The 22,196-nt window shown below is 36.1% G+C and overlaps 1 protein-coding gene across 1 annotated transcript in view; it reads right to left on the bottom strand.

Annotated features, from left to right (window-relative positions):
• Positions 1-4,598: 4,598 nt before the first annotated feature.
• The window catches only part of stab1 (stabilin 1), a 33,244-nt gene continuing 15,646 nt past the window's right edge, over positions 4,599-22,196 (bottom strand). The window contains 40 exon segments of the mRNA XM_042711719.1: positions 4,599-4,833; positions 4,919-5,026; positions 5,592-5,738; positions 6,124-6,237; positions 6,324-6,473; positions 6,627-6,746; positions 7,067-7,173; positions 7,275-7,440; positions 8,173-8,306; positions 8,389-8,533; positions 8,617-8,810; positions 10,569-10,676; positions 10,816-10,920; positions 11,936-12,085; positions 12,183-12,369; positions 12,491-12,547; positions 12,786-12,932; positions 13,769-13,855; positions 14,025-14,201; positions 14,294-14,353; positions 15,920-16,051; positions 16,650-16,802; positions 17,066-17,146; positions 17,234-17,281; positions 17,382-17,404; positions 17,407-17,439; positions 17,442-17,499; positions 17,604-17,675; positions 17,764-17,837; positions 19,312-19,437; positions 19,558-19,637; positions 19,716-19,762; positions 19,854-19,948; positions 20,042-20,237; positions 20,735-20,848; positions 20,934-20,987; positions 21,070-21,198; positions 21,280-21,414; positions 21,487-21,591; positions 21,694-21,795. Coding sequence (XP_042567653.1) covers positions 4,795-4,833; positions 4,919-5,026; positions 5,592-5,738; positions 6,124-6,237; positions 6,324-6,473; positions 6,627-6,746; positions 7,067-7,173; positions 7,275-7,440; positions 8,173-8,306; positions 8,389-8,533; positions 8,617-8,810; positions 10,569-10,676; positions 10,816-10,920; positions 11,936-12,085; positions 12,183-12,369; positions 12,491-12,547; positions 12,786-12,932; positions 13,769-13,855; positions 14,025-14,201; positions 14,294-14,353; positions 15,920-16,051; positions 16,650-16,802; positions 17,066-17,146; positions 17,234-17,281; positions 17,382-17,404; positions 17,407-17,439; positions 17,442-17,499; positions 17,604-17,675; positions 17,764-17,837; positions 19,312-19,437; positions 19,558-19,637; positions 19,716-19,762; positions 19,854-19,948; positions 20,042-20,237; positions 20,735-20,848; positions 20,934-20,987; positions 21,070-21,198; positions 21,280-21,414; positions 21,487-21,591; positions 21,694-21,795 — 4,359 coding nt within the window. The 3' untranslated portion in view covers positions 4,599-4,794.

Genomic DNA, 22,196 nt, shown 5'->3' on the forward strand with positions numbered 1-22,196 from the left:
TTTTTTTTTTTGTTATTTTTTATATGAGTATATTTAATTTTGTATTGAACATTGGTGTGTTTTGCCACATTGCTGTTGCTGCCACAGTTAAGAGGGGTTTTCATGTGCCGAACAGCATTTCTTAAGCATTAAATCGTCTAACCCATGATTTTTCCTGCTGTGTGTAAATTAGCATGAGATTGTTGTTTAATTTTACTGCTGTATGTTTGAGAATCTTCGATAATAGTATTTATAGTGCCCATAAATAATATTTTAATCCATTTTTTCAACCATAATGTGCAATGTGTTTTCCCACTCAATGACCAGGATAAAAATCCATTTAAACTCAAAGACAATTCATTTTATTCAATCCTTTTGAATTTTTTGTAATCGTTCTTTTACAGTAATGTTCAGACTCTAAGTTGGATTTTAATTGTGTTAAGTTCAATGGATGTTTGTTTGTTTTTTTTTGCTTTTTTTTTTATTTGCTTTGAATAAATTTTTTTGTGTTCCTTCCTTGCAAAAGAGAAGCATCCCTTAAATATAAGCTGCCACCATTCTTTTCACAAAACCAAACAAACCAATGTAGAGCTTACCATCAAGGCATTAACGTTTTTAAAAGTCTGGTCTCATCGCACAGTTTCAATATTTCAGGAACTCAAATCGTTTGGCTTGAATAATAAACTGTTGAAAATCTCTCATGCCATTGGGCAAATTCCAGCCAGGAAGTGGTATGTTTTAACAAAAGCTTTCTTCTATGTTAATGGAATGGGTGGGGCATTGTTGCGTTGTGTACCATTTCAACCATCTGTCATAGAGGACTGCTGTTTCTTTGACGTTACCATAGGCCTCTTATTGGCGTGTATTTCCCTGCCTTTTCTGGTCTGGGCATGTGAATTTGGAGAAATGCCAGTCTGGACATTAAAATAAAGCTGCAAGAATCAATAATTGAGGTTTACTGTAGGGCCTTATTTACTGTAAGAAAAATAAAAATGTAAAAATTGGAATGATATGAGGAACACTAATAGTTTTTGTTTGGCATGAGGTGGTCCATCAAGTAATGTTTTGTCTCAATATCCAACACTCTAGAATATATATCTACTTACAGACTGCATGTAACACATAATAGCGCCTCTCTTCGCTATAATTTTTTTAACATTTTATCCAGCTCCCTGAAACAATAAGTCAAACAGGCCCACTAAATTTAGTCAACTATTGATAATCAACTGAAATTGTTGGTGGGTAGATTTAATAAACAATGCTGCATACAAAATTTCAAATTGATTGGGCAAACAGTCCCAGAGTTTTAGCACCATATTGGCGCCAACAAGTGGATAAGCCCCACCAAATCTTTCAGGTATTCTCAAAGTGAACCCTTCCTTGGGTGTACCAAAGCTTATGAAAATAATTCTGTTCAAGAGTTATTGCCATAAAAGTAGCCATACCTGATACGTATATATGTAGTGTGATTCAATCTTCCTGCTCTGGGTTCACTACAATATGGCAACCAGCCTTGAACAAATTGCATGATTTTTTCCCCCAAACCGGTTAAGCACATATCCTTTCTCTGCAGTTAATTGGTCAACTCAATTACACAGTCACCCATCAAGAAAAAGGACTTAAGAAAAATCATGGATAATTCCGAACAGTAATGCTATACTAGGGTTAACTTTAGGGCTAGTGACATTTGTTTCAGTATTGTGTCCATAATCAGTGCTGTGAATGAGTTGACCAATGAAATCTTTAGAATTGTCTGTTGGGTGGGTTCCCGCTGGTTTGTAGGAACAAAATATTATTTTTCAAAAGTAGCTTTTCCAAAAAAAAAAAAAAGTGACTCAATGAATCCAATCGCATTAAACCCTTACATTCCCAATTGGGATGAAACATTGTTAGGAAGTTCAGGAGTATTTCCATTATACCAAGTTTCCAGTCTCTATGGCTGGTCAGGTCTCAAAGATGTTTTTTTGGCTAGACAGATATTAAAAAATAAATGTGTATTTGGATTGTAAGGTGTTTAAGGTGTTTTTTTGTGTTGAGATATAAAAGAAATTATTTATGAGTGTTCTTGTGGTCTCATCCCACATGAATTCTTTGGTATTTGTTGAGGTTTGGTATTAACAGAACATCTTAAGGCTAAAAGTAGCTCATAACTCACTGATTTAGGAGAAAATCTTAAAAATAATGGATGTGTCAGTCATAAAATTTAGTACTCCACATGTCTTTTAAGAGTGTTTCACAAAGCGTTTTAACACTAAAACTAGCTCCTAAAAAACATTAAGAGTAGTGAAGAGGACTCCTAAGTCACTAAGACCAAGCCAAACTATCCTAAAATGGCTGTTACTGGCAATCTGCCTCAGAATATAAACATTTTATACACATTTGACTATAATGAGCTTTTAAATAGGTATCACCTTTGGTTCTGGAGGTTATCCCAACTACAAATTTTCCTTTGATTATATCCTTGTTTCATTAACCAGCTGGGCAAGAAGTAACAGCTGTGCTTGCATCCAATTTGGTTTTCTTTTACGTTGGCATGCCTTACTATCAGCCATGATTATTCTACTCTGTTAATTAAAAGGCTGTTTATATGCACATTCACTAATTATGAGAAGCACACATGTAAGAGGCTGACATTTAGCTGAACATATACTTGTTTAATTAGTGACACGTAGCCTGCATTTTAAAGTCTTTATTTGAACGTGGCAAAAGGCAGTTTTATTTTTAAACCTTTATTTGAAGATGGCAACATAATATTGCGCTCTTCAATATTTCTATGAATAAATCTCTGACAGATCAGCCAATCACTGTGGGCATAGTTAGTAAACAAGCTGACATCATCCATAGCAACGCGGTCAACCCTTACTCTTAGCTTATGACTTCTGTCTATTCCTTATTAAAAGTTTGTCTCAGCAGCTTTGTGTATAGGTTTTAAGAGAAAACTCTTAGCTAAAACCTTTTACTGCTATTTAGGAGAACTCTTAGTGGTAGGATAAACTGTTTTGTGAATTCGGGCCCAGATTGCCGAATTATTGAAAGGACAGCAACTTCTTTTTGGAGCAGATGTATGCCTCTCTGTGTTTTGAAGGCCTTTGGGATGTCTGTTGTGGTGTCTGCATGTGGTTTTGGTGGATGGCCAGTTCCTGCCACATTCATAGAAACTGATGGCGAATATAATAATAACAGTAAGATACTGTAACAACAAATGTAATTTAGCTATTTATCATCTACATATCATGTCAAAGAAAAGGCGCATTTTGATTTATCTCGCCCAAAGTAAACAAATTCTTCTTCAATACCTGACCCCTGCTCCACATTTAATTCAAAGTTTATATCTCTTAAAGAGAAGCACCACATGCCATCTTGACTATGTTGTAGTCTCCTCCTTTCATACATTTCAAAGCAAACACAATGAAAGGTGTGATGTGACACATTTATGTGTGACCCAGAAGCCTCTCTGTCTATGTGAGGATGGGTGTCATGCTTTGTTGCGAACGAGCACGATGAAAATGGGGGATGGGAGATGAGTGGAACTGGAAAGATGGTGGAGGAAAGGCCAGCTGTGAATTCACTGCAGTCCTCATTAGCCCTGGGTCCTAAAGTCCCCAAGCTAATCCTCAAATCTCTCAAATTAACAGAAAATGTACCTAAAAAAACTGTTTTCACAGTCTTACATCACCACAATCCATTTTAAGAATGTTCGAAGCTGTTCGGTCTGTTTTTGTATGCCAAAAATCTTCCTGTATGAGGCCTGACACGCTCACCATCAATGATCGATGGACTAAATTATTACTACAGTATTTGCAAGGCAGCAGTGCATTAATATTAATCAAACATATCATCCCCACAATTAATCAAACTCTACATCTTCTCTATGACTTTAATGATTAATTCAGCTTGAGCTGCTTAACATACAGTACACATTTTTGTATTTCCATTGTAGTTTCTTTATGTTTATGGTTTTTGTAACTGTTATACTTTAAAAAAAAATGAATACTAAAGTTTTAAAATCTCGAATTGACTGAAATGTTTGGAATTCAAAATTAAGCCAATGATCGTGATTGGTCTGCTTTCTTGAATTCATATGAATATTTGGTTGTGATTGGTCTTGTCTTTCTAGCGTCGGTCAAGCACGTAAATGTAATTTTAATTTACGCAGAACTAGAGCCTTTAATGTGCGCCTACCTTCGTTAAAACATGAAATTAAAGATTAATTTGAGCAGAAAACTTAATTATTTTTTCATAAAAAAGACCTGAAATTCCACACTAAACTCAACTTGTTGATTCATTTTTCTTATTTGTCCAGCTTTACCTTTCTCAGTCCATAGCAAGTTAAAATCAGCAATGTTGTTTTCCTGTCAAGTAGTATGAACAGGTGGTCGTTTTCCTCAGGGGAATTTTCACGTGCCTCCCTCTTGCGTTACGCTTCAGTCGTCTCTAGTATGATCGAATAAGACAAAAATACCCTTCTATTATGTCGACGAGACCTTTGGGATTATGCATTGCAGCTGGAGACATTAATTAGACCCCAGGTTTTTGTCCCTGTACAGCAGATTTCCTTTGTGATTGGCCAAGAAGAAAACCATTTCGAAAACAACAGGTAAACTAACAAATGCACCCAGTGTTTTTTAGCATATGTTTTTATTGAACTGAAGGCACCATGGTAGGCTGATGTTGTCTAGGACATAATTAGGGCATTTAAGTCTTTTATTTTTAGGTTTAACCATATACAAAGGTGTTGAGGCCACCTCCTCCAGCCAGGCTCTCCAGCTGATTGCAGGTAATGAAAGAGAGAGGAGGTCGGCACTGCTGTCTGTGCTAGTCCATGAGGTTGGGTGTGTCTGTAGCAGCTGGATCCTGAATTAAAGAAATATCGATTAGGACAACTGTATGTAGAAATGCATGTAGTTAAAATTCCAAGCCCACAGAAGGACGTTTTTACCCCAAATGGCTCTGCAAATGCCCTGTAGCCGCTGTATAAAGGGTTTGGGATGGATACTAAGGCAGGGTTTCCACCACCTTTTGTGGAAGCACCATCTTCATCATCATTCTGTTCAATGAGGCATAATACATTACATTCATTAATCTTTGAAAGTAGATTTTTATGCATCACAAATTAAATGTTCCTTATTTATTTTTCTGGGTTTGAAATATAAAGTTGCATTACAAAGACAATACAGACTTAGGAACTGGAAAATGAAGGTTTTGCGATAGACAGACAGAGATAGATGGCCTTGAGGCCTTCATAATCAACAGTGCAGATGCCTATAGCTTAAAATAAATGGCAATGAAACCGTTGCTTTAACCGACCCGATTTCAAGTTGGCGACACCAAATTTTTAATTTAGTGTGATTTTTTTTTTTTTGTAGTCTAAAGAACATTTTGTGCAATGAAAAGGTTCCATGGATATTAAAAGTTCTTCATGGAACCACCAATGCCAATAAAGAACCTTTATTATTAAAATGTTCTTTACACCAAGAAAAAAATGGTTCTTTTGAGAGCTTATTACTGAATGGATCTTTGGGGAACCAAAAATGGTACTATGGCATTATAGATAGATAGAAGTGTCTTTGTTTAGTCAACAAAATATCTGAAGCTCCATTATGTGAACATACCTTAAAATACTGGAAACGAAAGGCGTCGTTCTTGTGCTTGAGGACATAGTATGCGAGCCCTGCGACAATGCCAACAGTTGCGAAGACAATCAGCACAGTGGTGACTGCGACACCGCTGGACTGCGAGATTGGAAGAACTGCCGGCACCTAAAAATTAGACAACACCATTGAAGTCTTAAAAAAATTAATTGAGAATTGTAGGTCCAGATTTTGGCAAAGCGTGGCTGTCTACTCATACTGCTTTGAAAAGACTGGATCGGACATCCATGTTAGTCAAACAGGATGCTGACTTGTTTTATCTAGTCCAGTGAGTCATAGCTGTCGTCTTTGTCTAATGATGAGCAAAAATTCTTTTCAATAAAGTCACTGCTCAACGGAAGGCATGGGAGTGTGCTTTCTATCTGAAAACTGCTGCAATTTAATTCATTGGTGTTAATGCAATTTATTACATTTTCTAATAAATTCTGCCTGTACATCCATTGAGTGGTTCTCCAATATTCTTCATTGTACTACTACAAAAGCGGCCACTTACTGGAACAGGTGGAGCTCTGAAAGGCCCATCAATGACGTGGATCAGACCATTGATAGCTGGAATGTTCCAGGCCAATATGACCTTCTTATTCACCAGTTTTTGGGGTTGAGGGTCCTGTGAAACCAGTTAAATAGACAGTATGCTTGACAATGTACAGGAAATGTGGCCTGAGCGGTGTGAAGCTGCTGAGGTTTGCTTACCTTAGCCTGACCGGTGGAATTGGACGGAATCGTTACAACTAGATCAGAGCCCAGACGGGACGGGATTACAGTGCTGTGCTTCAAGTCTTCATAGTAATGCAGACTATTGATGCTGGATATATGATACAGCAAATCCCTCCATGATAAGGTCTGAAAAAAGAAATAAAAGGCAGACTCAAGGCCAGCAGAGAAAGAGCATGTCCAACTGGTTCTTACTTTCTTTGTTAGTTTTCTTCCTCTGACTCAGCTGCAATTTCAAAAATGTTCATATGAGAATTTATTTTGGCCTGTATTGATAATCACCTTGTTTGCAGTGAAACCGTCGTTATGAGGTACAAAAATTGTGATGTTTAATGATTTGTCGGACAGGGACTTCAGCAGGTTCTTGCCCTCCTCGCCATCTTCTGCATACTTCAGTAAAGTCTGTGGGAGGAAACCAACAGGAAATGCGTGACTCCATTGTTATGAAATTACATGGATGTTCCTCTTTGAACATGACTTTTTGTGAAATTTTGTCATTTTAAATTGATTTCACTTTAGTTGATTTTCATCGCTTAGTTTTTTTCCCTTTCTTTAATGTGATTAAAATAAAACATGTTTTTGGGAATATGTTGTAATTGGTAATTTTAACTTTTTCCTGTATCTTCTCTTTCCATACGGTTAGTCTTTTGCCTTTAACTACAAATCCAGTTCCTTGATGTTGTAATTTATTTGGATGATGTCATCATTATGTGTGTACTTACTGTGTAAAACACAGAAAAATTGAAAGTGGTGGCAACAACTGAGGCCAGGTCTCCATTACAGAAATCCCCACTTCCAACGTACCCAGGTTTACATTCACAAGACACCTCTGTATAAGAGAAAAAAAAATAATTTTTACATCAAGGCTGTTCAGGTACAGTAAAATTTCAAATTACATTTCAACTAAGAAGCATTTCCTGACAGTCATACCATTCATCCGGTAGCAGTACGCATCATATGTCCAACTGGCATTGACTGGCTCTTTGTACAGCACAATACCAACATGATTATCGCCGCATTTAGCAGAAGGAAACCGAATCGGATAGCCAGCTTTCTTGTCGTCCATCCATCCTGCCACACATAGATGCATTCCCAACTGGAACAATAAAAAAAGCTTTGTTTTATAATGTAAATTAACCAGTCTTCAGTGTCACACAATCCTTCAGAAATCATTCTAATATACTGATTTGCTGCTTAAGAAACATTTCTTATTATCAATATAAAAAACAGTTGCACTGCTTGATATTTTTGTGGGAACTGTGATAATTTTATTTCAGGATTCTTTGATGAATAGATTTGGGAATAAAAAAGCTTTGTTTTATAATGTAATTTAATCAACTACCAGTTGAATTCATCAAATATTTTAATGGTATTTATACTAGAAAAACTGACTAGTGGTGAAGAAAAACCAACTTATTGTAAGATTTAATATTTTTTTAGTGAATTCATTCCGATTTTTTACTGGAAAACAAAAATACCAATAAAGAAATTGTTTGAAGAAAGCTGTGTTTACATTTATTGTCACTCATCAATATTTTGCGGGCAAAATCCAGTCAATCTTTAATAGGAATCAGTTGGGAGTTTTGTGAGAAGGTGAAAAATTTCACCAGCAGATTTTGCTCATGTTCAAGTTGGTCATCCGAATTCACCGTATTGACCAACAGAAGGCTCCTTGGTTTGAAACTGACTTCAGTGTGAGCTGTGATTTATACATTGCTAAACTATTGACAATAAACAATGGCAAAATTTAGCTAATGTTATGTGATAATACTCGCCACAATGGTGTAAATGCAAGATGTGAACAGCTAAAGTTGGGCTCAAAAGTCACCTGTTGGGCATCAGAGAGCTGCTTGAATGTAGCAAGAGTGGCTCCCTCGGCCTTGCAAGCTTCCTGTGCTTGGCTGAAGTTCAGTTTATACTTCCCCTCAGATGAGCGCAGATGGAAAACACCTGCCGTTTTTACTGAAACGTAAAAATAAAAGCCTTTATTTTTGAATGCTCAAAATATTATGTCGCTGTCAGTTAAATCATTGTGAAGTCGTACTGTGGAAATGAAGGTCTTTGCACGTGGCTTTGGGATCGCAGCCGCCGTTGTCCTCCAGGCAGCGGTCAACAGGGGGCACCACTTTCTCCAAACACTGGATTCCATTTCCAACATACCCCTCGAGACATTCACAGCGCCTCTCATTCTGCCACAAGATAAATGCAACACATTTTGTTTATCCAAAACTCTTGTCAGATTACAATGACAAAAAGCAGAAGTTTCACATACAGGTCCAGTGAAAATGCATTCTGCGAAATCGCTGCAGCCACCGTTCGCCTCCTCTACACATCGGTTGATGGGCGAGCAGACGTGTCCGTCTCCAGAGTATCCCGTCTGACAGGAACAGGTAACGTTGATACCGGTCTGCAAACAGTCCGCTGCTTCATGGCAGCCTCCGTTATATTCACTGCAAAGATCCGGAGCTAGAAAAACAGACATTTCATAATCAAAATTGATTTTATCCATTTAAAGCTTTCATAATAAGACTATTCTCAACTATTATGGATTTTTATCCATTTAAAGCTTTCATAATAAGACTATTCTCAACTATTCTAAAAAAAAAAAAAAAAAGATCTCAACTATTATGGATTTTCTTAAATCAGATACATTATTTTTTAAATGAATTGTTACTTTTTTTTAGTTTTTTTGAAAGAATTCTTACTTAATTGAAATTGTACCAAATTGGTTAAAAAAATAATGGAAAAGATTTTTGAAAATTTAAAAGGTTCTGAATATGGTCCTGAAAATGATCTCATTGGTGTTTTTTTTGGTGGAAATGTTTTGATTGGAAATGAATGGAAATCTTTCTGAAAGTTAATTTTTTTAGATATCAACCTCAAATTTGGAACACAACTTGTTTAGATTTATGGCTTTGAGTTTCTTGCAGTAGTAGAGTAAAACATTTTGAAAAATGTATTTTTAATATAAAAATTTAAGATTGTATTTTTGGAAATTTATTCATAACAATATACGTAAATGCCTATAATTGGTTTAAATTAAAATATTTTCACTGTGCCGAGTGTCATATTTATAAGGAGACTAAACTTAACTGTGCTCCGAAGCATTCAAGATTTATGACAGTTTAAGATGGAAATTTATTTTCAGATATAGTACCATAAAATCACCCCAAAAATATTAAATAAAAAACATCATCAAAGTAAAATATAGTACATTTATTTCATTGAAATTTAAATTTTTTTTGACTGCCACACGAGGAACAACAAAGGGTTAAAACAAGAAAATCCATCCATCAATCGGTTGAGAAAATTAAACTCAATTCAAAGGGAAAAACAAGAAGAAAACAAGATTATTTTTCTAACCCCACTAACAAATGAATTTGTTTTCAGCATAAACTCACTTAATTTTAATACATTTTTCAGAAAACAAGTCTGAAAATCTCAAGTCATTTTGCTTCTCAAGTAAATGTATCTCTCTAAAGAATTTTTTGATATTTGTAATGAAAAACAAGATGAAAATCATTTTTCGCAGTGCATTATATAAAACTGATTCAACAGCATGGATAACATGCCATTAGGTTACATGACATAAGCTGTTAAATATATGTTCGAGCTGAGGCCACAAGTTTCAGATTTCAAGTAGTTCTCAAGTGAACATCTTGAGTTCGAATCTGAGCTCTCTCTTCTTTTATATTAATAAAAGTGGCAATAGGCCATTTGAATCCAGGACAAGCATCTTACAATCAGTTATTCTAATACAGTGGTTCTCAATTCCAGTCCTCGCGCCCCTCTGCTCTGCACATTTTGTATGTTTCTCTTATGGCTTCAGACGTTTGTTCTATTCGAATGTAAGTGCCCTGCGAAGTGGACATACCAGGATATTCCACCATGATTCCAGTTCGAATTGTATTTATTTACAGAGGTATATGATGTCACACTTGTCCGTGTGTGAAGACGTTGCGCAGCGCAAATCCGTGAATGAATGTTCCGAAGTAAAGTAAACTTGAACAGATTTCCCCTGCTCAGGAAGTAGGGAGCAATGAACACTGTGTAGGGACCATGTCAATGGGAACACAGTTCTTGCACGGAGCTCACTTCTAACAAGCTGATTATCTGAATCAGGTGTGTTAACAGAAAGAGATGCAAAATATGCAGAGCTGGGGGGCGCGAGGACTGGAATTGAGAACCGCTGCTCTAATACAATAGATGTGATTCATAACCCACCTGTGCAGTTGATGCCATTTCCTCCATAGGGCGGCACACACTCGCACTGGTTTGCAGGGAGGCAAACTGCATTGAGATCACATGCAGGAGAGCAGATCGGCTTGACTTCTGTCAAATAACAGACAAAGGGAGTGTTTTCATCGTTGAAGAAGTCGAAAATATTTTCTATGGGTTTCTACAACACTACACATATCTTTGATAGATCCAGTACATTTGACAGAGTTTTCCATGTGAAAACTGCTCTTACCGATTTTTGATTCGCAGTATTTACCCGTCCACCCCTCTTGACAGAAACAGCTGCCATCACTGTCCCGGCTGTAGTCACACCGTCCTTTGCTGGTGCAGTTACATGCTGTGAGAAAAGATGGATAAACTGTTCATTATAGTCAGCACAAAGTTGATTAGAACTAATACAGTAAAATTTCAAGCAAAACATTTATACTGGAATGGAATGTAGACAAGTAATGTAATTTTAGTCTCATCTTCCAGTGCCTGGTTGACTGAGAAAAGAAAATGTACTGCCCATACATATTTACATTTTATATATATATATATATATATATATATATATATATATATAAAAAAAAAAAAAAATATATATATATTATTTTTTTTTTTTATTTTTTTTTTTTTATTATTTATTATTTTTATTATTATTTATTGATATTACTCACTTTAAAAAAATGATTTTTTTGTTTACACTGCAAATATTTTTCTTATTTCATCTACGAGTGTTTTGTCTACATCTAAACATCCTTTACTTGAGAAGAAAAACTGCTTTCAGTGAATGTATCAAAGTTATTTTTTTTACCATTTTTGCTTTTTTTCGTTTTTAACTTGTGTGGTGGTCAAAAATGAAATTTTTCAATCAAATGAATGTACTACAGTATATTATAGTTTGATAATGTTTATTTTTTTATTAATGTTTTTTTTTTTATTAATAAGTTTAATGTTTAATGTATTTTTAGGGGATTTTATAAAAATTTTCCGTCAAAAATGACTGAACAGCACCAGAGGGTTAAAGCATAAACCTCAATAAATGTTGTTAGATTGATGTAAAAACTTAACAGAAGAAGTGCCCACTATTCACAAATGATCAAAAATGCCTAAATTTAAACCCTGTTTTATATCGCAGTCAAAATAGTACCAACCAGTAGCTCGATTTTGCCTCTTTCTTAATGGTAATTTCTACTGGCAATTTTGTTCACTTTGAACCTGCTTCCTTTATTTGTGTAGTGCTCCATTTGGATAATTATTCCTACAGTTGTGTTGACTGATTTGCTTGTTAACTTCACCAACACCCATTGACAAGGAATTGAACTGTTTAGGAAAAATTCACAGTTTTTAAACCGTTTTGAACGGGTTACCTGTGCAGTTTGGCCCAAAGTGATTGCTTTCACACAGCTCACAGCCTGTGCCTCTAAAACCATTGTGACATTTACACATCCCTGTGCCGTTGTGGCCGTCATCACAGTCTCCATGCTCTCCACATGGCGCCTCGAGTCCCCCAGGACACACTAAACCACAAACCAACACACAGTTTAATACCTATTGGCTGCATCATTTCATGTAACATTCAAGCTACTTCTTGCTTTTCGTGTGTTAAATTCTCACCTTGACAGTCTCTTCCAAAGTGGTTTTTACAGCACTTAACAGACCACGTCATTTTCGTGCAAATCCGATTACATCCAAGCCAATCTCTGTATGAGTTGTATCCATAACCATATGAGTACAACCCATAATAACTGGGCCGTCTGTACATGTAAGGTGAATATGGTCGTCTACATATGCTAGTTCTGTTCTGTAAAGAAGAAATCAGTCTGGATCAAGGCATGCTATGTTTGTATAAGCATGTGAAGCAACATAAATAAGTTTTGTTAATGCAACAGAACCACAAATCAACAATTCGCAGATCCACTCACTGTGTCCTCTGATCCGAGGGGACAACGGGGCAGCAAACTGCAAGAGCCACAGAGTCCCTAATGATAAACAACAGTATAACAACACTAGGACAGCTCATTTGTTTTAATGTTAAAATCACTCTGAAACAAGTTTGTTGCACCAGTAGTGGAACTAAACTGAACTGACAAATAACTAGACTTTAAGTATTATATAAGTAGTATTATAAGTATAATAACTATTTTGTGCTTTACTTTTTATTTTATGTTATTTTATCTCTTAGAGCTTTAACATGATTTAAGTCTCAAAGTTTTTTACCTTAATCTCTATGCTTTTGAAGTCGTCGCAGCGAGCGCCAATGCTCGGTGGCTCCAGAAGCTGATCAATCCCATGAGCGATTCCTGAATTAAACAACATGTTCCGCACTGCGATTCTGGCATTGTTTCCATTGATTAAGATATCGCCCTGAAAATCAGTCAATAAGATGTGAGCAAATTTACAATCAAATGTCTTAAATGTACATAACTAAAACACCAATGAATGAAACACGGCAAATTAATGAATTTTAATTTCAGAAACTAAAAAAAAAAAAAAATACACGGCATTAAAAAAACATTCAACAGACAAACGACTATAAAGACAAATATTTATACATTTTCAAATATGATAAATATTAGGAAAAAAAACATTGCTTAAATATAAAAGATAAATCACTTTAAAAAAACACAAAGATAATATATATATATATAAAAAAACAGACAACATTTGGAAACATTTAAATATTATAATAAACATTTATTTCCACAAATATTCATTCAGGAGAATAAATGTTGAAAAAAAGCGCATTACCAATAACATTTTACTTAAGGTCTTTATATATAAAGCATTATAATATTTTTTAAATGTATTAATTATGCCTTGTAATGCATTATATGGTCTCATATACATCACAATTATAATACATAAGACTTGTGTATACATTGAACATAACTTTAGAAAGTATGATGCATTAAAACATATGACAAACAACCAATTTCAGATGTAACAAGGAATCTGCAAATATTATAATGCATTTTAACTTTGGTTAAAAGATGTAATGCATTATGACACACATTATGAATAACTTTATAATGCATTATAAATAAAGGCTTTAAGTGTTAATATTTTGTTTCTTAAATAAAATATATCAATAAAAATCTATATAAACATCAATATAAAAAACAATAAATAAATCATTAACATTTCACATGCAAGAAGTTCATAAGGAATTGTTGCTCGTTATTCTTCATCAAAATACTTACAATTAAATCTTTGTTGCAACTGAAGGTGAGCTCTGATCCAATCAATGTTTCCATTTTTTTCTCAGCAGTAAGAGCAACAGCAACTACCTGGAAAAATACATCCAAAACCGTTTTGTGACCCTTAAAAGAAAGCACTCTGGTGGTACCATGGTACAGTGATGCTATCAGATGGAGACACCATGGTACTTTGATATATAACTTAATTGAGTTCAGTTAAATGATTTTCATTGAATTCATTTAGGTTGGAGTCTCATACCCTCTGGTCACGGACTATGTGAGCTTTGAGGTATGCTTGTAGCTTATCACGATGGTCTTCGCTGTACAGCCATTTCTTTCTGTCCTCAGGGAGTTTGTTAAAAACGTCATCTGTTGGCCAGAACATGGTGAATGGATAAAAGGGTTGATGCTGCACCACATGCATCAATTCCGCATCCTGTTTAGATGAAGAAAACAGCGTTTTTGGAAGGTGTTTGAAAGAAAAATGCATATGGTCCAAAAATGCTGAACGTACAGCATAAATATTACCTGTAGCAGCTTGCTGAAGATTTTGAAGCCATATTGTTCAGCAGCTGCGGTAATGTTCAACTGCAACATAAATTGAGTTTTACTTTGTGGAATGACATTTTTATGACTTTTTTGAACTTGATGGCCATTGGTTAGATTACAAAACTATACAGGTATCCAAGGGCAGGCTTTAAGATGGTTTAGATCCTACCTGTCCGATCGCTACCACTTTGTTTATCTAAATGGGGAGTCATCTCATATCACCAGTAAAATATGGAGTGCCACAAGGATCTGTCCTAGGTCCTCTGCTATTTTCAATATACATGTTGCCCCTTGGTAATATCATTAGAAAATACGGGATTAGTTTCCACTGTTATGCTGATGATACTCAACCTATATTTTCTCAACAAGACCAGGTGAAACTTCTAAATTATCTAAGCTAACAGAGTGTAATAGATTGGGAATGACCAATAATTTTCTCCTATTAAATTCAGATAAGACAGAGATATTACTTATTGGACCAGAAAACATTACACAGAATTCGTAGATTACAATTTGCAATTAGACGGATGTACTGTTACTTCCTCTACTGTCAAAAATCTGGGTGTTATATTAGACAGTAACTTGTCTTTTGAAAATCATTTGTTACAAAAACAGCATTCTTCCATCTTAGAAACATTGCCAAGCTATGAAACATGTTACCTGCATCCTCAATAAACAAGCTACAGGTAGTCCAAAATGCAGCGGCTAGAGTCCTTACCAGGTCAAGAAAATATGATCATATTACCCCAATTTTACAGTCTCTGCACTGGCTACCTATTAAGTTCCATATCAGTTACAAAATATTATTACTTACCTATAAGGCCCTTAATGGTTTAGCTCCTGCGTACCTAACTAGTCTTCTACCACGCTACAACCCATCACGCTCCCTAAGGTCACAAAACGCTGGACTTTTGATAGTTCCTAGGATAGCAAAGTCCACTAAAGGAGGTTAGAGCTTTTTCACATTTGGCTCCCAAACTCTGGAATAGCCTTCCTGATAATGTTCGGGGCTCAGACACACTCTCTCTGTTTAAATCTAGATTAAAAACACACCTCTTTGGCCAAGCATTCAAATAATGCATCTCATAATTTTGGACTGCAGTTATATTGATCAAATGTGCATATTTATTCTTTAGCTTGGGTTAAAACAAATTAATTTTACTTGGCTGGAACAGCAGCTACGCTAATTATGTCTCTATTTGTTTCTCTGCTTTGCCATGGGATTTACATCCCGTGGTAACTAGGATTTACACAAGCTCCAGTCTGGATCCAGAACACCTGAGAAGAGATGATGCCAGCCCCTCAGAGGACCTCAGATGTGCTAACCCAGAGACAACATACAGAACTACCACATTTTGCTATAAGTTTGATTGCATAATTGCTGTTAATAGTGTAATCGTCTGTTTGTTTACGTCTTTTTATTGATTTTTCCTGAACATTTCTGCCATATGCACATGAACTGACAGTCACCACTGATAAGCTACTACTAAATATTGTAGAAACTTAATTTTCTGTAAAGTTGCTTTGTAATGATTTGTATCGTAAAAAGCGCTATACAAATAAACTTGAATTGAAAACTTGAATTGAATTGGTTGGGTTACATACATCAGTGTTGATATCTGCCTTGCCCGTTAGATCGTATGGAAAAAGGACCTTGTCTATGAAATGTATGACTCCATTGGAGCACTCAACATCACTGGTGATGATTTTTGTATTGCCGTTGATGTACACAACACCCTGAAAGACAAAAGCAGACACTTCAGAACAAGGTCATTGATCTGCAATTGATCTGCAAGGGCAGTTTTTAGAAGTATCTACAGTATATAAATTGTAAATGGAACTGTGTTGACTTTTATGTGTCAAGTTATTATATTTCTTCAATTAATTTAATTAATCAGTCAGAATACTATAGGCTATATACCTACATACTGTAGGTTACCAATAAAATTTATATCAGCATCAACAAAAGCCATCTTTACCTTGCAAATGTGGCACAGAAGCTGCATCTGGCATTTTACAGTATGTTTAATGATGTTTTATTCTTTTCTAAGTTGGAATAATTGTGTTTTCACCCCAGTATCTTGCATTTTTGTTCATTTTGGTGGCATTTTTGCCCTAAGCCATCGTTAAAGGGATAGTTCACCCAAAAATAACATTTTGTCATTATTTACTCACCCTCCAGTTGTTCCAAAACCAATAAATGAAAGAAACTGAGGTTTGGAATGATAAAAGAATTTTCGTTTTCAGGTGAACTATCCCTTTAATTTTTGACTCTGGTTCAGATAAATATACAATATTGAAAATATAAAATGCATTTGAAACTTCAAGGACTCACATCTCTAACACTGAAGTGTAATTTATATCCGCTACAGGTGACCACTTCTTTAACAGATTTGAGGTCTGATTCGCGCAGTTCTTCACAACTGACAATGTGGTACCGCAGCAGGTCTGAACTGTGACTTGTATTTGTCCACGTCTCAACCTGAGTCTGTCATGACAAGAAATTATATGTCAATAGAAAAAGTAATGAAGTCAACATGAAATTCCTTTCTGATTCATGCAAATGTACACGATTCAATGGTTTATGATATTTTAAGAGAAAACTGCCTTAGCAATCTTGCAAACATTACTTTTAAACACAACTTTTGAAAAATTTAATTTCTTATATATTACCCACTTTTAACAATCCAATCAACACTGATATAATATTTATAATGTTAAAATACTTTTGTGTGATTCAGTGCAGCATACCGAAACATTTGCCACATAATCAGCATGAGGAGCAAATACAGTGAAAGGGCCTTGACTGTACAGATCTCGGACTCTCATTACCTATAACATACACATTATACTTGTTAATATATTTCGAATACATCAAGAAATGTGCACATTCTCTCCCTAATTTAAATCAACACTTACACCAATATTTCTTCTCAACCATGCTGCCTCAGGCATACGAAGAAGCTCCTGCAATGAACAATTATAAGATTCATTTGAAAAGTAGTTGTTTCTCATGTTTTCTCAATCACTATTAATTAACCTAAAATTAATCTTAAATGATACTAACTCTACTGACAGTCCCTGCACACTTAAACCATCTCCTTTGTAGCCGATATAGCATGTCAATTACGTTCCCCATCACCAAGGTATCTGCAAACAGCATTAACACTGCAGCCACCATTATCCTGTGGTAAAATAAAATAAAAATAGTTTGCACACAAAAATACCTAAAATAAGATGATGATTGAATAAAATTATTTGCCATAAAATTGTTTGTGATTTCTGTTACCTTCCGACAAGGATTAACTGCCAGACATCTATGACCTTGAGAAATAAAACCAGGCCTGCATGCACATGCAACCTGGAACAAATGTAATGTTCAAAATCTTAATGTTGATTTCATAACGTTAACATTTCTTGTTAAGCATGAACTAAAATAAGTGACAAACCCTGTTTGGTCCAGTTTTCATACATAAAGCATTTTTGTCACACCCTCCATTGTCCACTAAACAGGCATCCATTTCTGTATCGAAAACACAATCACACAACTTTAAACAAGTAAATGCATACAGATAATGAAAACCTGATAACTGAGCCCAATACATAGCCCTGAGGCACACCCTAAGCACATTTCATATAGCACAAAAAATGATAATCAAGGCTGATTATAATACTAAACTAACATCAAATAAACCATAGACAGCAGACTAAGATCAACTGCATAACACCACAAGAGATCAATTAAGATTTTCAGTGCTCCAGCTGGTCCAAAATGCAGCAGCTAGAGTTCTTACTAGAACCAGGAAGTATGACCATATTAGCCCGGTTATGTCAACACTGCACTGGCTCCCTATTAAGCACTGTATACATTTTAAAATCTTGCTAATTACTTATAAAGCCCTGAATGGTTTATCATCAATGTACTTGAGCGAGCTCTTATCATATTATAGTTGTCCATGTCCGCTTCGATCTCAAAACTCTGGCCATTTGATAATCCCTAGAATAGCAAAATCAGCTGTGGGCAGCAGATCCTTCTCCTATGTAGCGCCAAATCTCTGGAACAGTCTACCTAGCATTGTTCAGGAGGCAGACACACTATGTCATTTTAAATCTAGATTAAAGACCCATCTCTTTAACCTGGCATACACATAATATACTATCAAATTTCTATAATTCAAATCTGTTAAAGTATTGTTATTGCTGCATTAATTAGGTCAACCGGAACCGGGAACACTTCCCATAACACCCGATGTACTCATTACATTGTAAGAAGAATGGCATCTACACTAATATTAGACTCTTTCACCGTAGCCACCCAGATCCAGTCCATATCCAGACCAGATGGTGGACCAGCGCCTAGAGATGACCTCGACAGCCCTGAATGTCAGCAGGGATCATGTCAACTAGATAAACCTTAGAGACAAATCAGTGTGGAGACCTCATCGGCCATCGGCTCAAGACCACAAGAACCAGAGTATTCTGTCATCACGTCATTGAATTAAGCCATATAAACTTGTTTTGCTTGTTTAGTATGGAAATGGGTGAATTGGTTAGCTTGATTTGTGCCTGGTTTTTTTCAAGGTTTTTTTCACCATTTCTGTCACCAATGGAGTTTTGGTTCCTTGCCACTGTCGCCTTTGGCTTGCTTAGATGGAGACACAATTTCTGGAACATTGTTGACTTGACTGTACAGACACTATTGGAAGAGAACTGAACTGAGCTGGACAATGACATCACTGAATCAACAATGAACTGACTTTAACTGATAAACTGTTTTCTATTGTCCTCTTGCATTATCAGCACTGTTTAACACTGTTTTGTTGTGTCAGCTGCTTTGACACAATCTGACTTGACTTGACTTGAGTGCTAAATGGACATAAATGTTGCGCAAATGCATTGAGAGATCATTTAAACATCAAATCTAAAACACAAATTCCATAAATCCACTGGTCCATGCTACCCATTTAGATATTAAAGTAAGTGAATCACACTCTTACCGAGACACATAACCCCATCACCAACGTAGCCAGCTTTACATGTGCAGCTCCTTTCACCAGGCGATGTTTTTGTGCAGTTTGCATTTATGGAACATCCTCCGTTGTTTGTGGTACATGGGTCAAATTCTGTGGAACACAAATCATTCACAATAAGACCAGGAATGTGTATTGGGAAAGAAAACAATGTGAATACTGATTTCACTGCCACTGAGACGGAAAAAACTCAACAAAGAACAACAAACAAACCTTTGCAAAATGTCCCATTACCCTTATAACCAGCTATGCAGGAACAAGTTGGCTGAGCTCCTGAACCTCCCGAGATACAGCTGGAAGAAAAATATTGTATTATAAACACTGATCAGTATGTTAAAAATGTGTCTTATATTTATGTTTTCCATGCTTACTTAGCATTGACATCGCAAACTCCACCACAGGCATCATTGACTACCGCTGAAATTGAGAAAAGTTAAATATTGTATTTTGGTGAATGTTAGTGAGGATCATGTTATTTGGAGTGAGATAAGTTGTATTTGGTATTGAATAACAGAGCAATTCACTCCCTTCCAACCTTTGTAACAAATGCACTGCCCCTTTCCCTCCATACCGTCCAAACATTTGCCATGTTCACAATGGCATTCTGTCAAATGAAAGCCAAGGGTTTGTTGAAAAATGCTTCAAATGCTTCAACAGAATGCCTACAGTAGAATAGAAAACTGCTTGTTGATGTTACCGGACTTGCAGTCTTTTCCATATCTCCCAGGTTCACACATCTCGCAGGCCGTTCCGTGGAAGCCCTCATTGCAGAGACACTCCCCACTGCCAAACAGCCCATCCTTGCATTGACCGTTGTTGGAGCACCAGTTATCCACAGTCCCAGGACATTTGGTGCAATCATGCCCAAAGTATCCTGGACAGCAAGAATGGTCCTAGGAATAAATTTACTGTGAGATTTGAATCTGAATCAGCTTGTAAACTGAAGTGTAAATCCAATACCAAAACACAACACTCTCGCCCGAAATACATAAATGCAGGCATTTCTAGCTGCACAATTTCATGCACTGTAGTGTTCAGAGTGCAAGAACGGCTTGCATTCTCACTGTTGCCACAAGTGAGGACTGGGGATTGGAGATTGGTACAAATGCTTTTTCTATAGTTAGTTTTCTTTTTCAAGATGGAGCAACAGTTTGAAGGATATCTTGAGGAGCAAGTTAGTTAAACTATCAACATGTTTATAGTTACCTGAATAATAACAAATGGTTTAACAAGTATTCATTAGATTTGTTTTGAAGGTGTGGATAAAGCGATGTCAGTTTGAAATCAAGAAAGAATATAATGAATACAACCGGATCCAACTATGGAATTTTCATTGACAAACGGAAGTAAAAATGTCCAAATCTTTGAAGAAAAGGAGAAAATGAAGTACCTTAGTTGTTCTCAAACATTCCATGTGACAGCCTGGCACATTCACTCTCTTTTTTCCAACTCTTGTCCTGTATTTACAATTTGACTTCATATTTTGAGGGAACTTTGGTTGTAGCTGAAGAAACAAGGAGAAGGATGCATCATAAAATTCCTTTCACATAAATGTTAAACTAAAACTTCAAAGGACTATATCATCTTACAGGTTTGGCACTATAGAAGCATTTCGGTTCACTGTTACAATCTCCACAGCGACCCTGCAAAGACAGCAAACGTTCCATAACATTGTCTGTTGCGCCACTTCAAGATTCAATTTGAAAAATTAAAACGGAAACTTACAGAAATTTTTAAAATCACATCTTTACTGCAGTGGTTCTTGTGGAGGTCTAAGACACGTGGGATCCCGAACACTGTGCCATGCCTCGTCTCAATGAAGCTTCCATTTATAGGAACATCATTGGCCATTGTCTGGAGTTTAGGACTAGTTAGTCACAACTAATTTCATCTAAGTGTTGTACAGAATACAAGTTATTGTTGGTTGTGCAATACCTGATTATCAGTGTCCACAAAAAACATGATCTGAGTGCCATTTCCCAAAAACGTGTTTTTAAAAAGTCCATTGCCCAAGTTTTCAGGAAAGAGTTGCTCGCCTGGAATTACGTGATATTTTACGATGTCTTGGCTCTGTCGAAAAGAGACACTTTCATCAATTAATTGTGAGAGATGTCTAGCATCATTTCAAAAAGTTCTACTCACCAGTTGTGTCGAGTTTGTTTTTTTCAGGTACTCCTGTATGGCACTGTCATATGGGACAAAAATGGTGTAATCTCTAGTTGGGATACTGTTTTCCAAATTGTAGAGCTAAAAAACAGAGACAACTATGCTTATGTAACAAAGTTATTCTGTTACTCTTGTACAGTTTTTGAAAATATTGAGTAAGTTATGTTTCTAGGCAAAACACACCACCGCTGTTTGCTTGAAAAGGCTGAATTCTGGCGTGTCGTTCAGGAGCTTCATCAAACTGGGAGGCGGTGGAGGGAAATCAGACAGAGGAGGTCGAAGAACCTGTAAGCAAATTTGTCAGAAATGTTTCATATTTCAGAGAACAAGGGGTTGTTATGTTCAAACAAGACCTGAACATTTTTAGAAGGACATCAGTGTTTTTGGTGAAAATAACTGGCAACACAATGGGCTGCCAAGGCATTGCTCAGGGGGCCAAGGAGTTCTAAATGGTTTTAGAGTGTTGCTATGCAGTTGCTAAAGCATTCTACATGTTTTAAGATCATGTTCTGTTGTTGCTAGGGTGTTGCTATGCAGTTACTAAGGTGTTATACGTTTTCTTAGAACATTGCTATGTTGTTGCAATGCAGTTGCTAAAGTGTTCTAAGTATGTTAAGGGGGTTGCTATGTTGTTGCTAGAGGGTTTTGGGTAGTTGCTAGGTCATTGCTATGCAGTTTCTAAGGTG

Source organism: Cyprinus carpio, chromosome A22, assembly GCF_018340385.1.
Source record: "Cyprinus carpio isolate SPL01 chromosome A22, ASM1834038v1, whole genome shotgun sequence".
Classification (NCBI taxonomy): domain Eukaryota; kingdom Metazoa; phylum Chordata; class Actinopteri; order Cypriniformes; family Cyprinidae; genus Cyprinus; species Cyprinus carpio.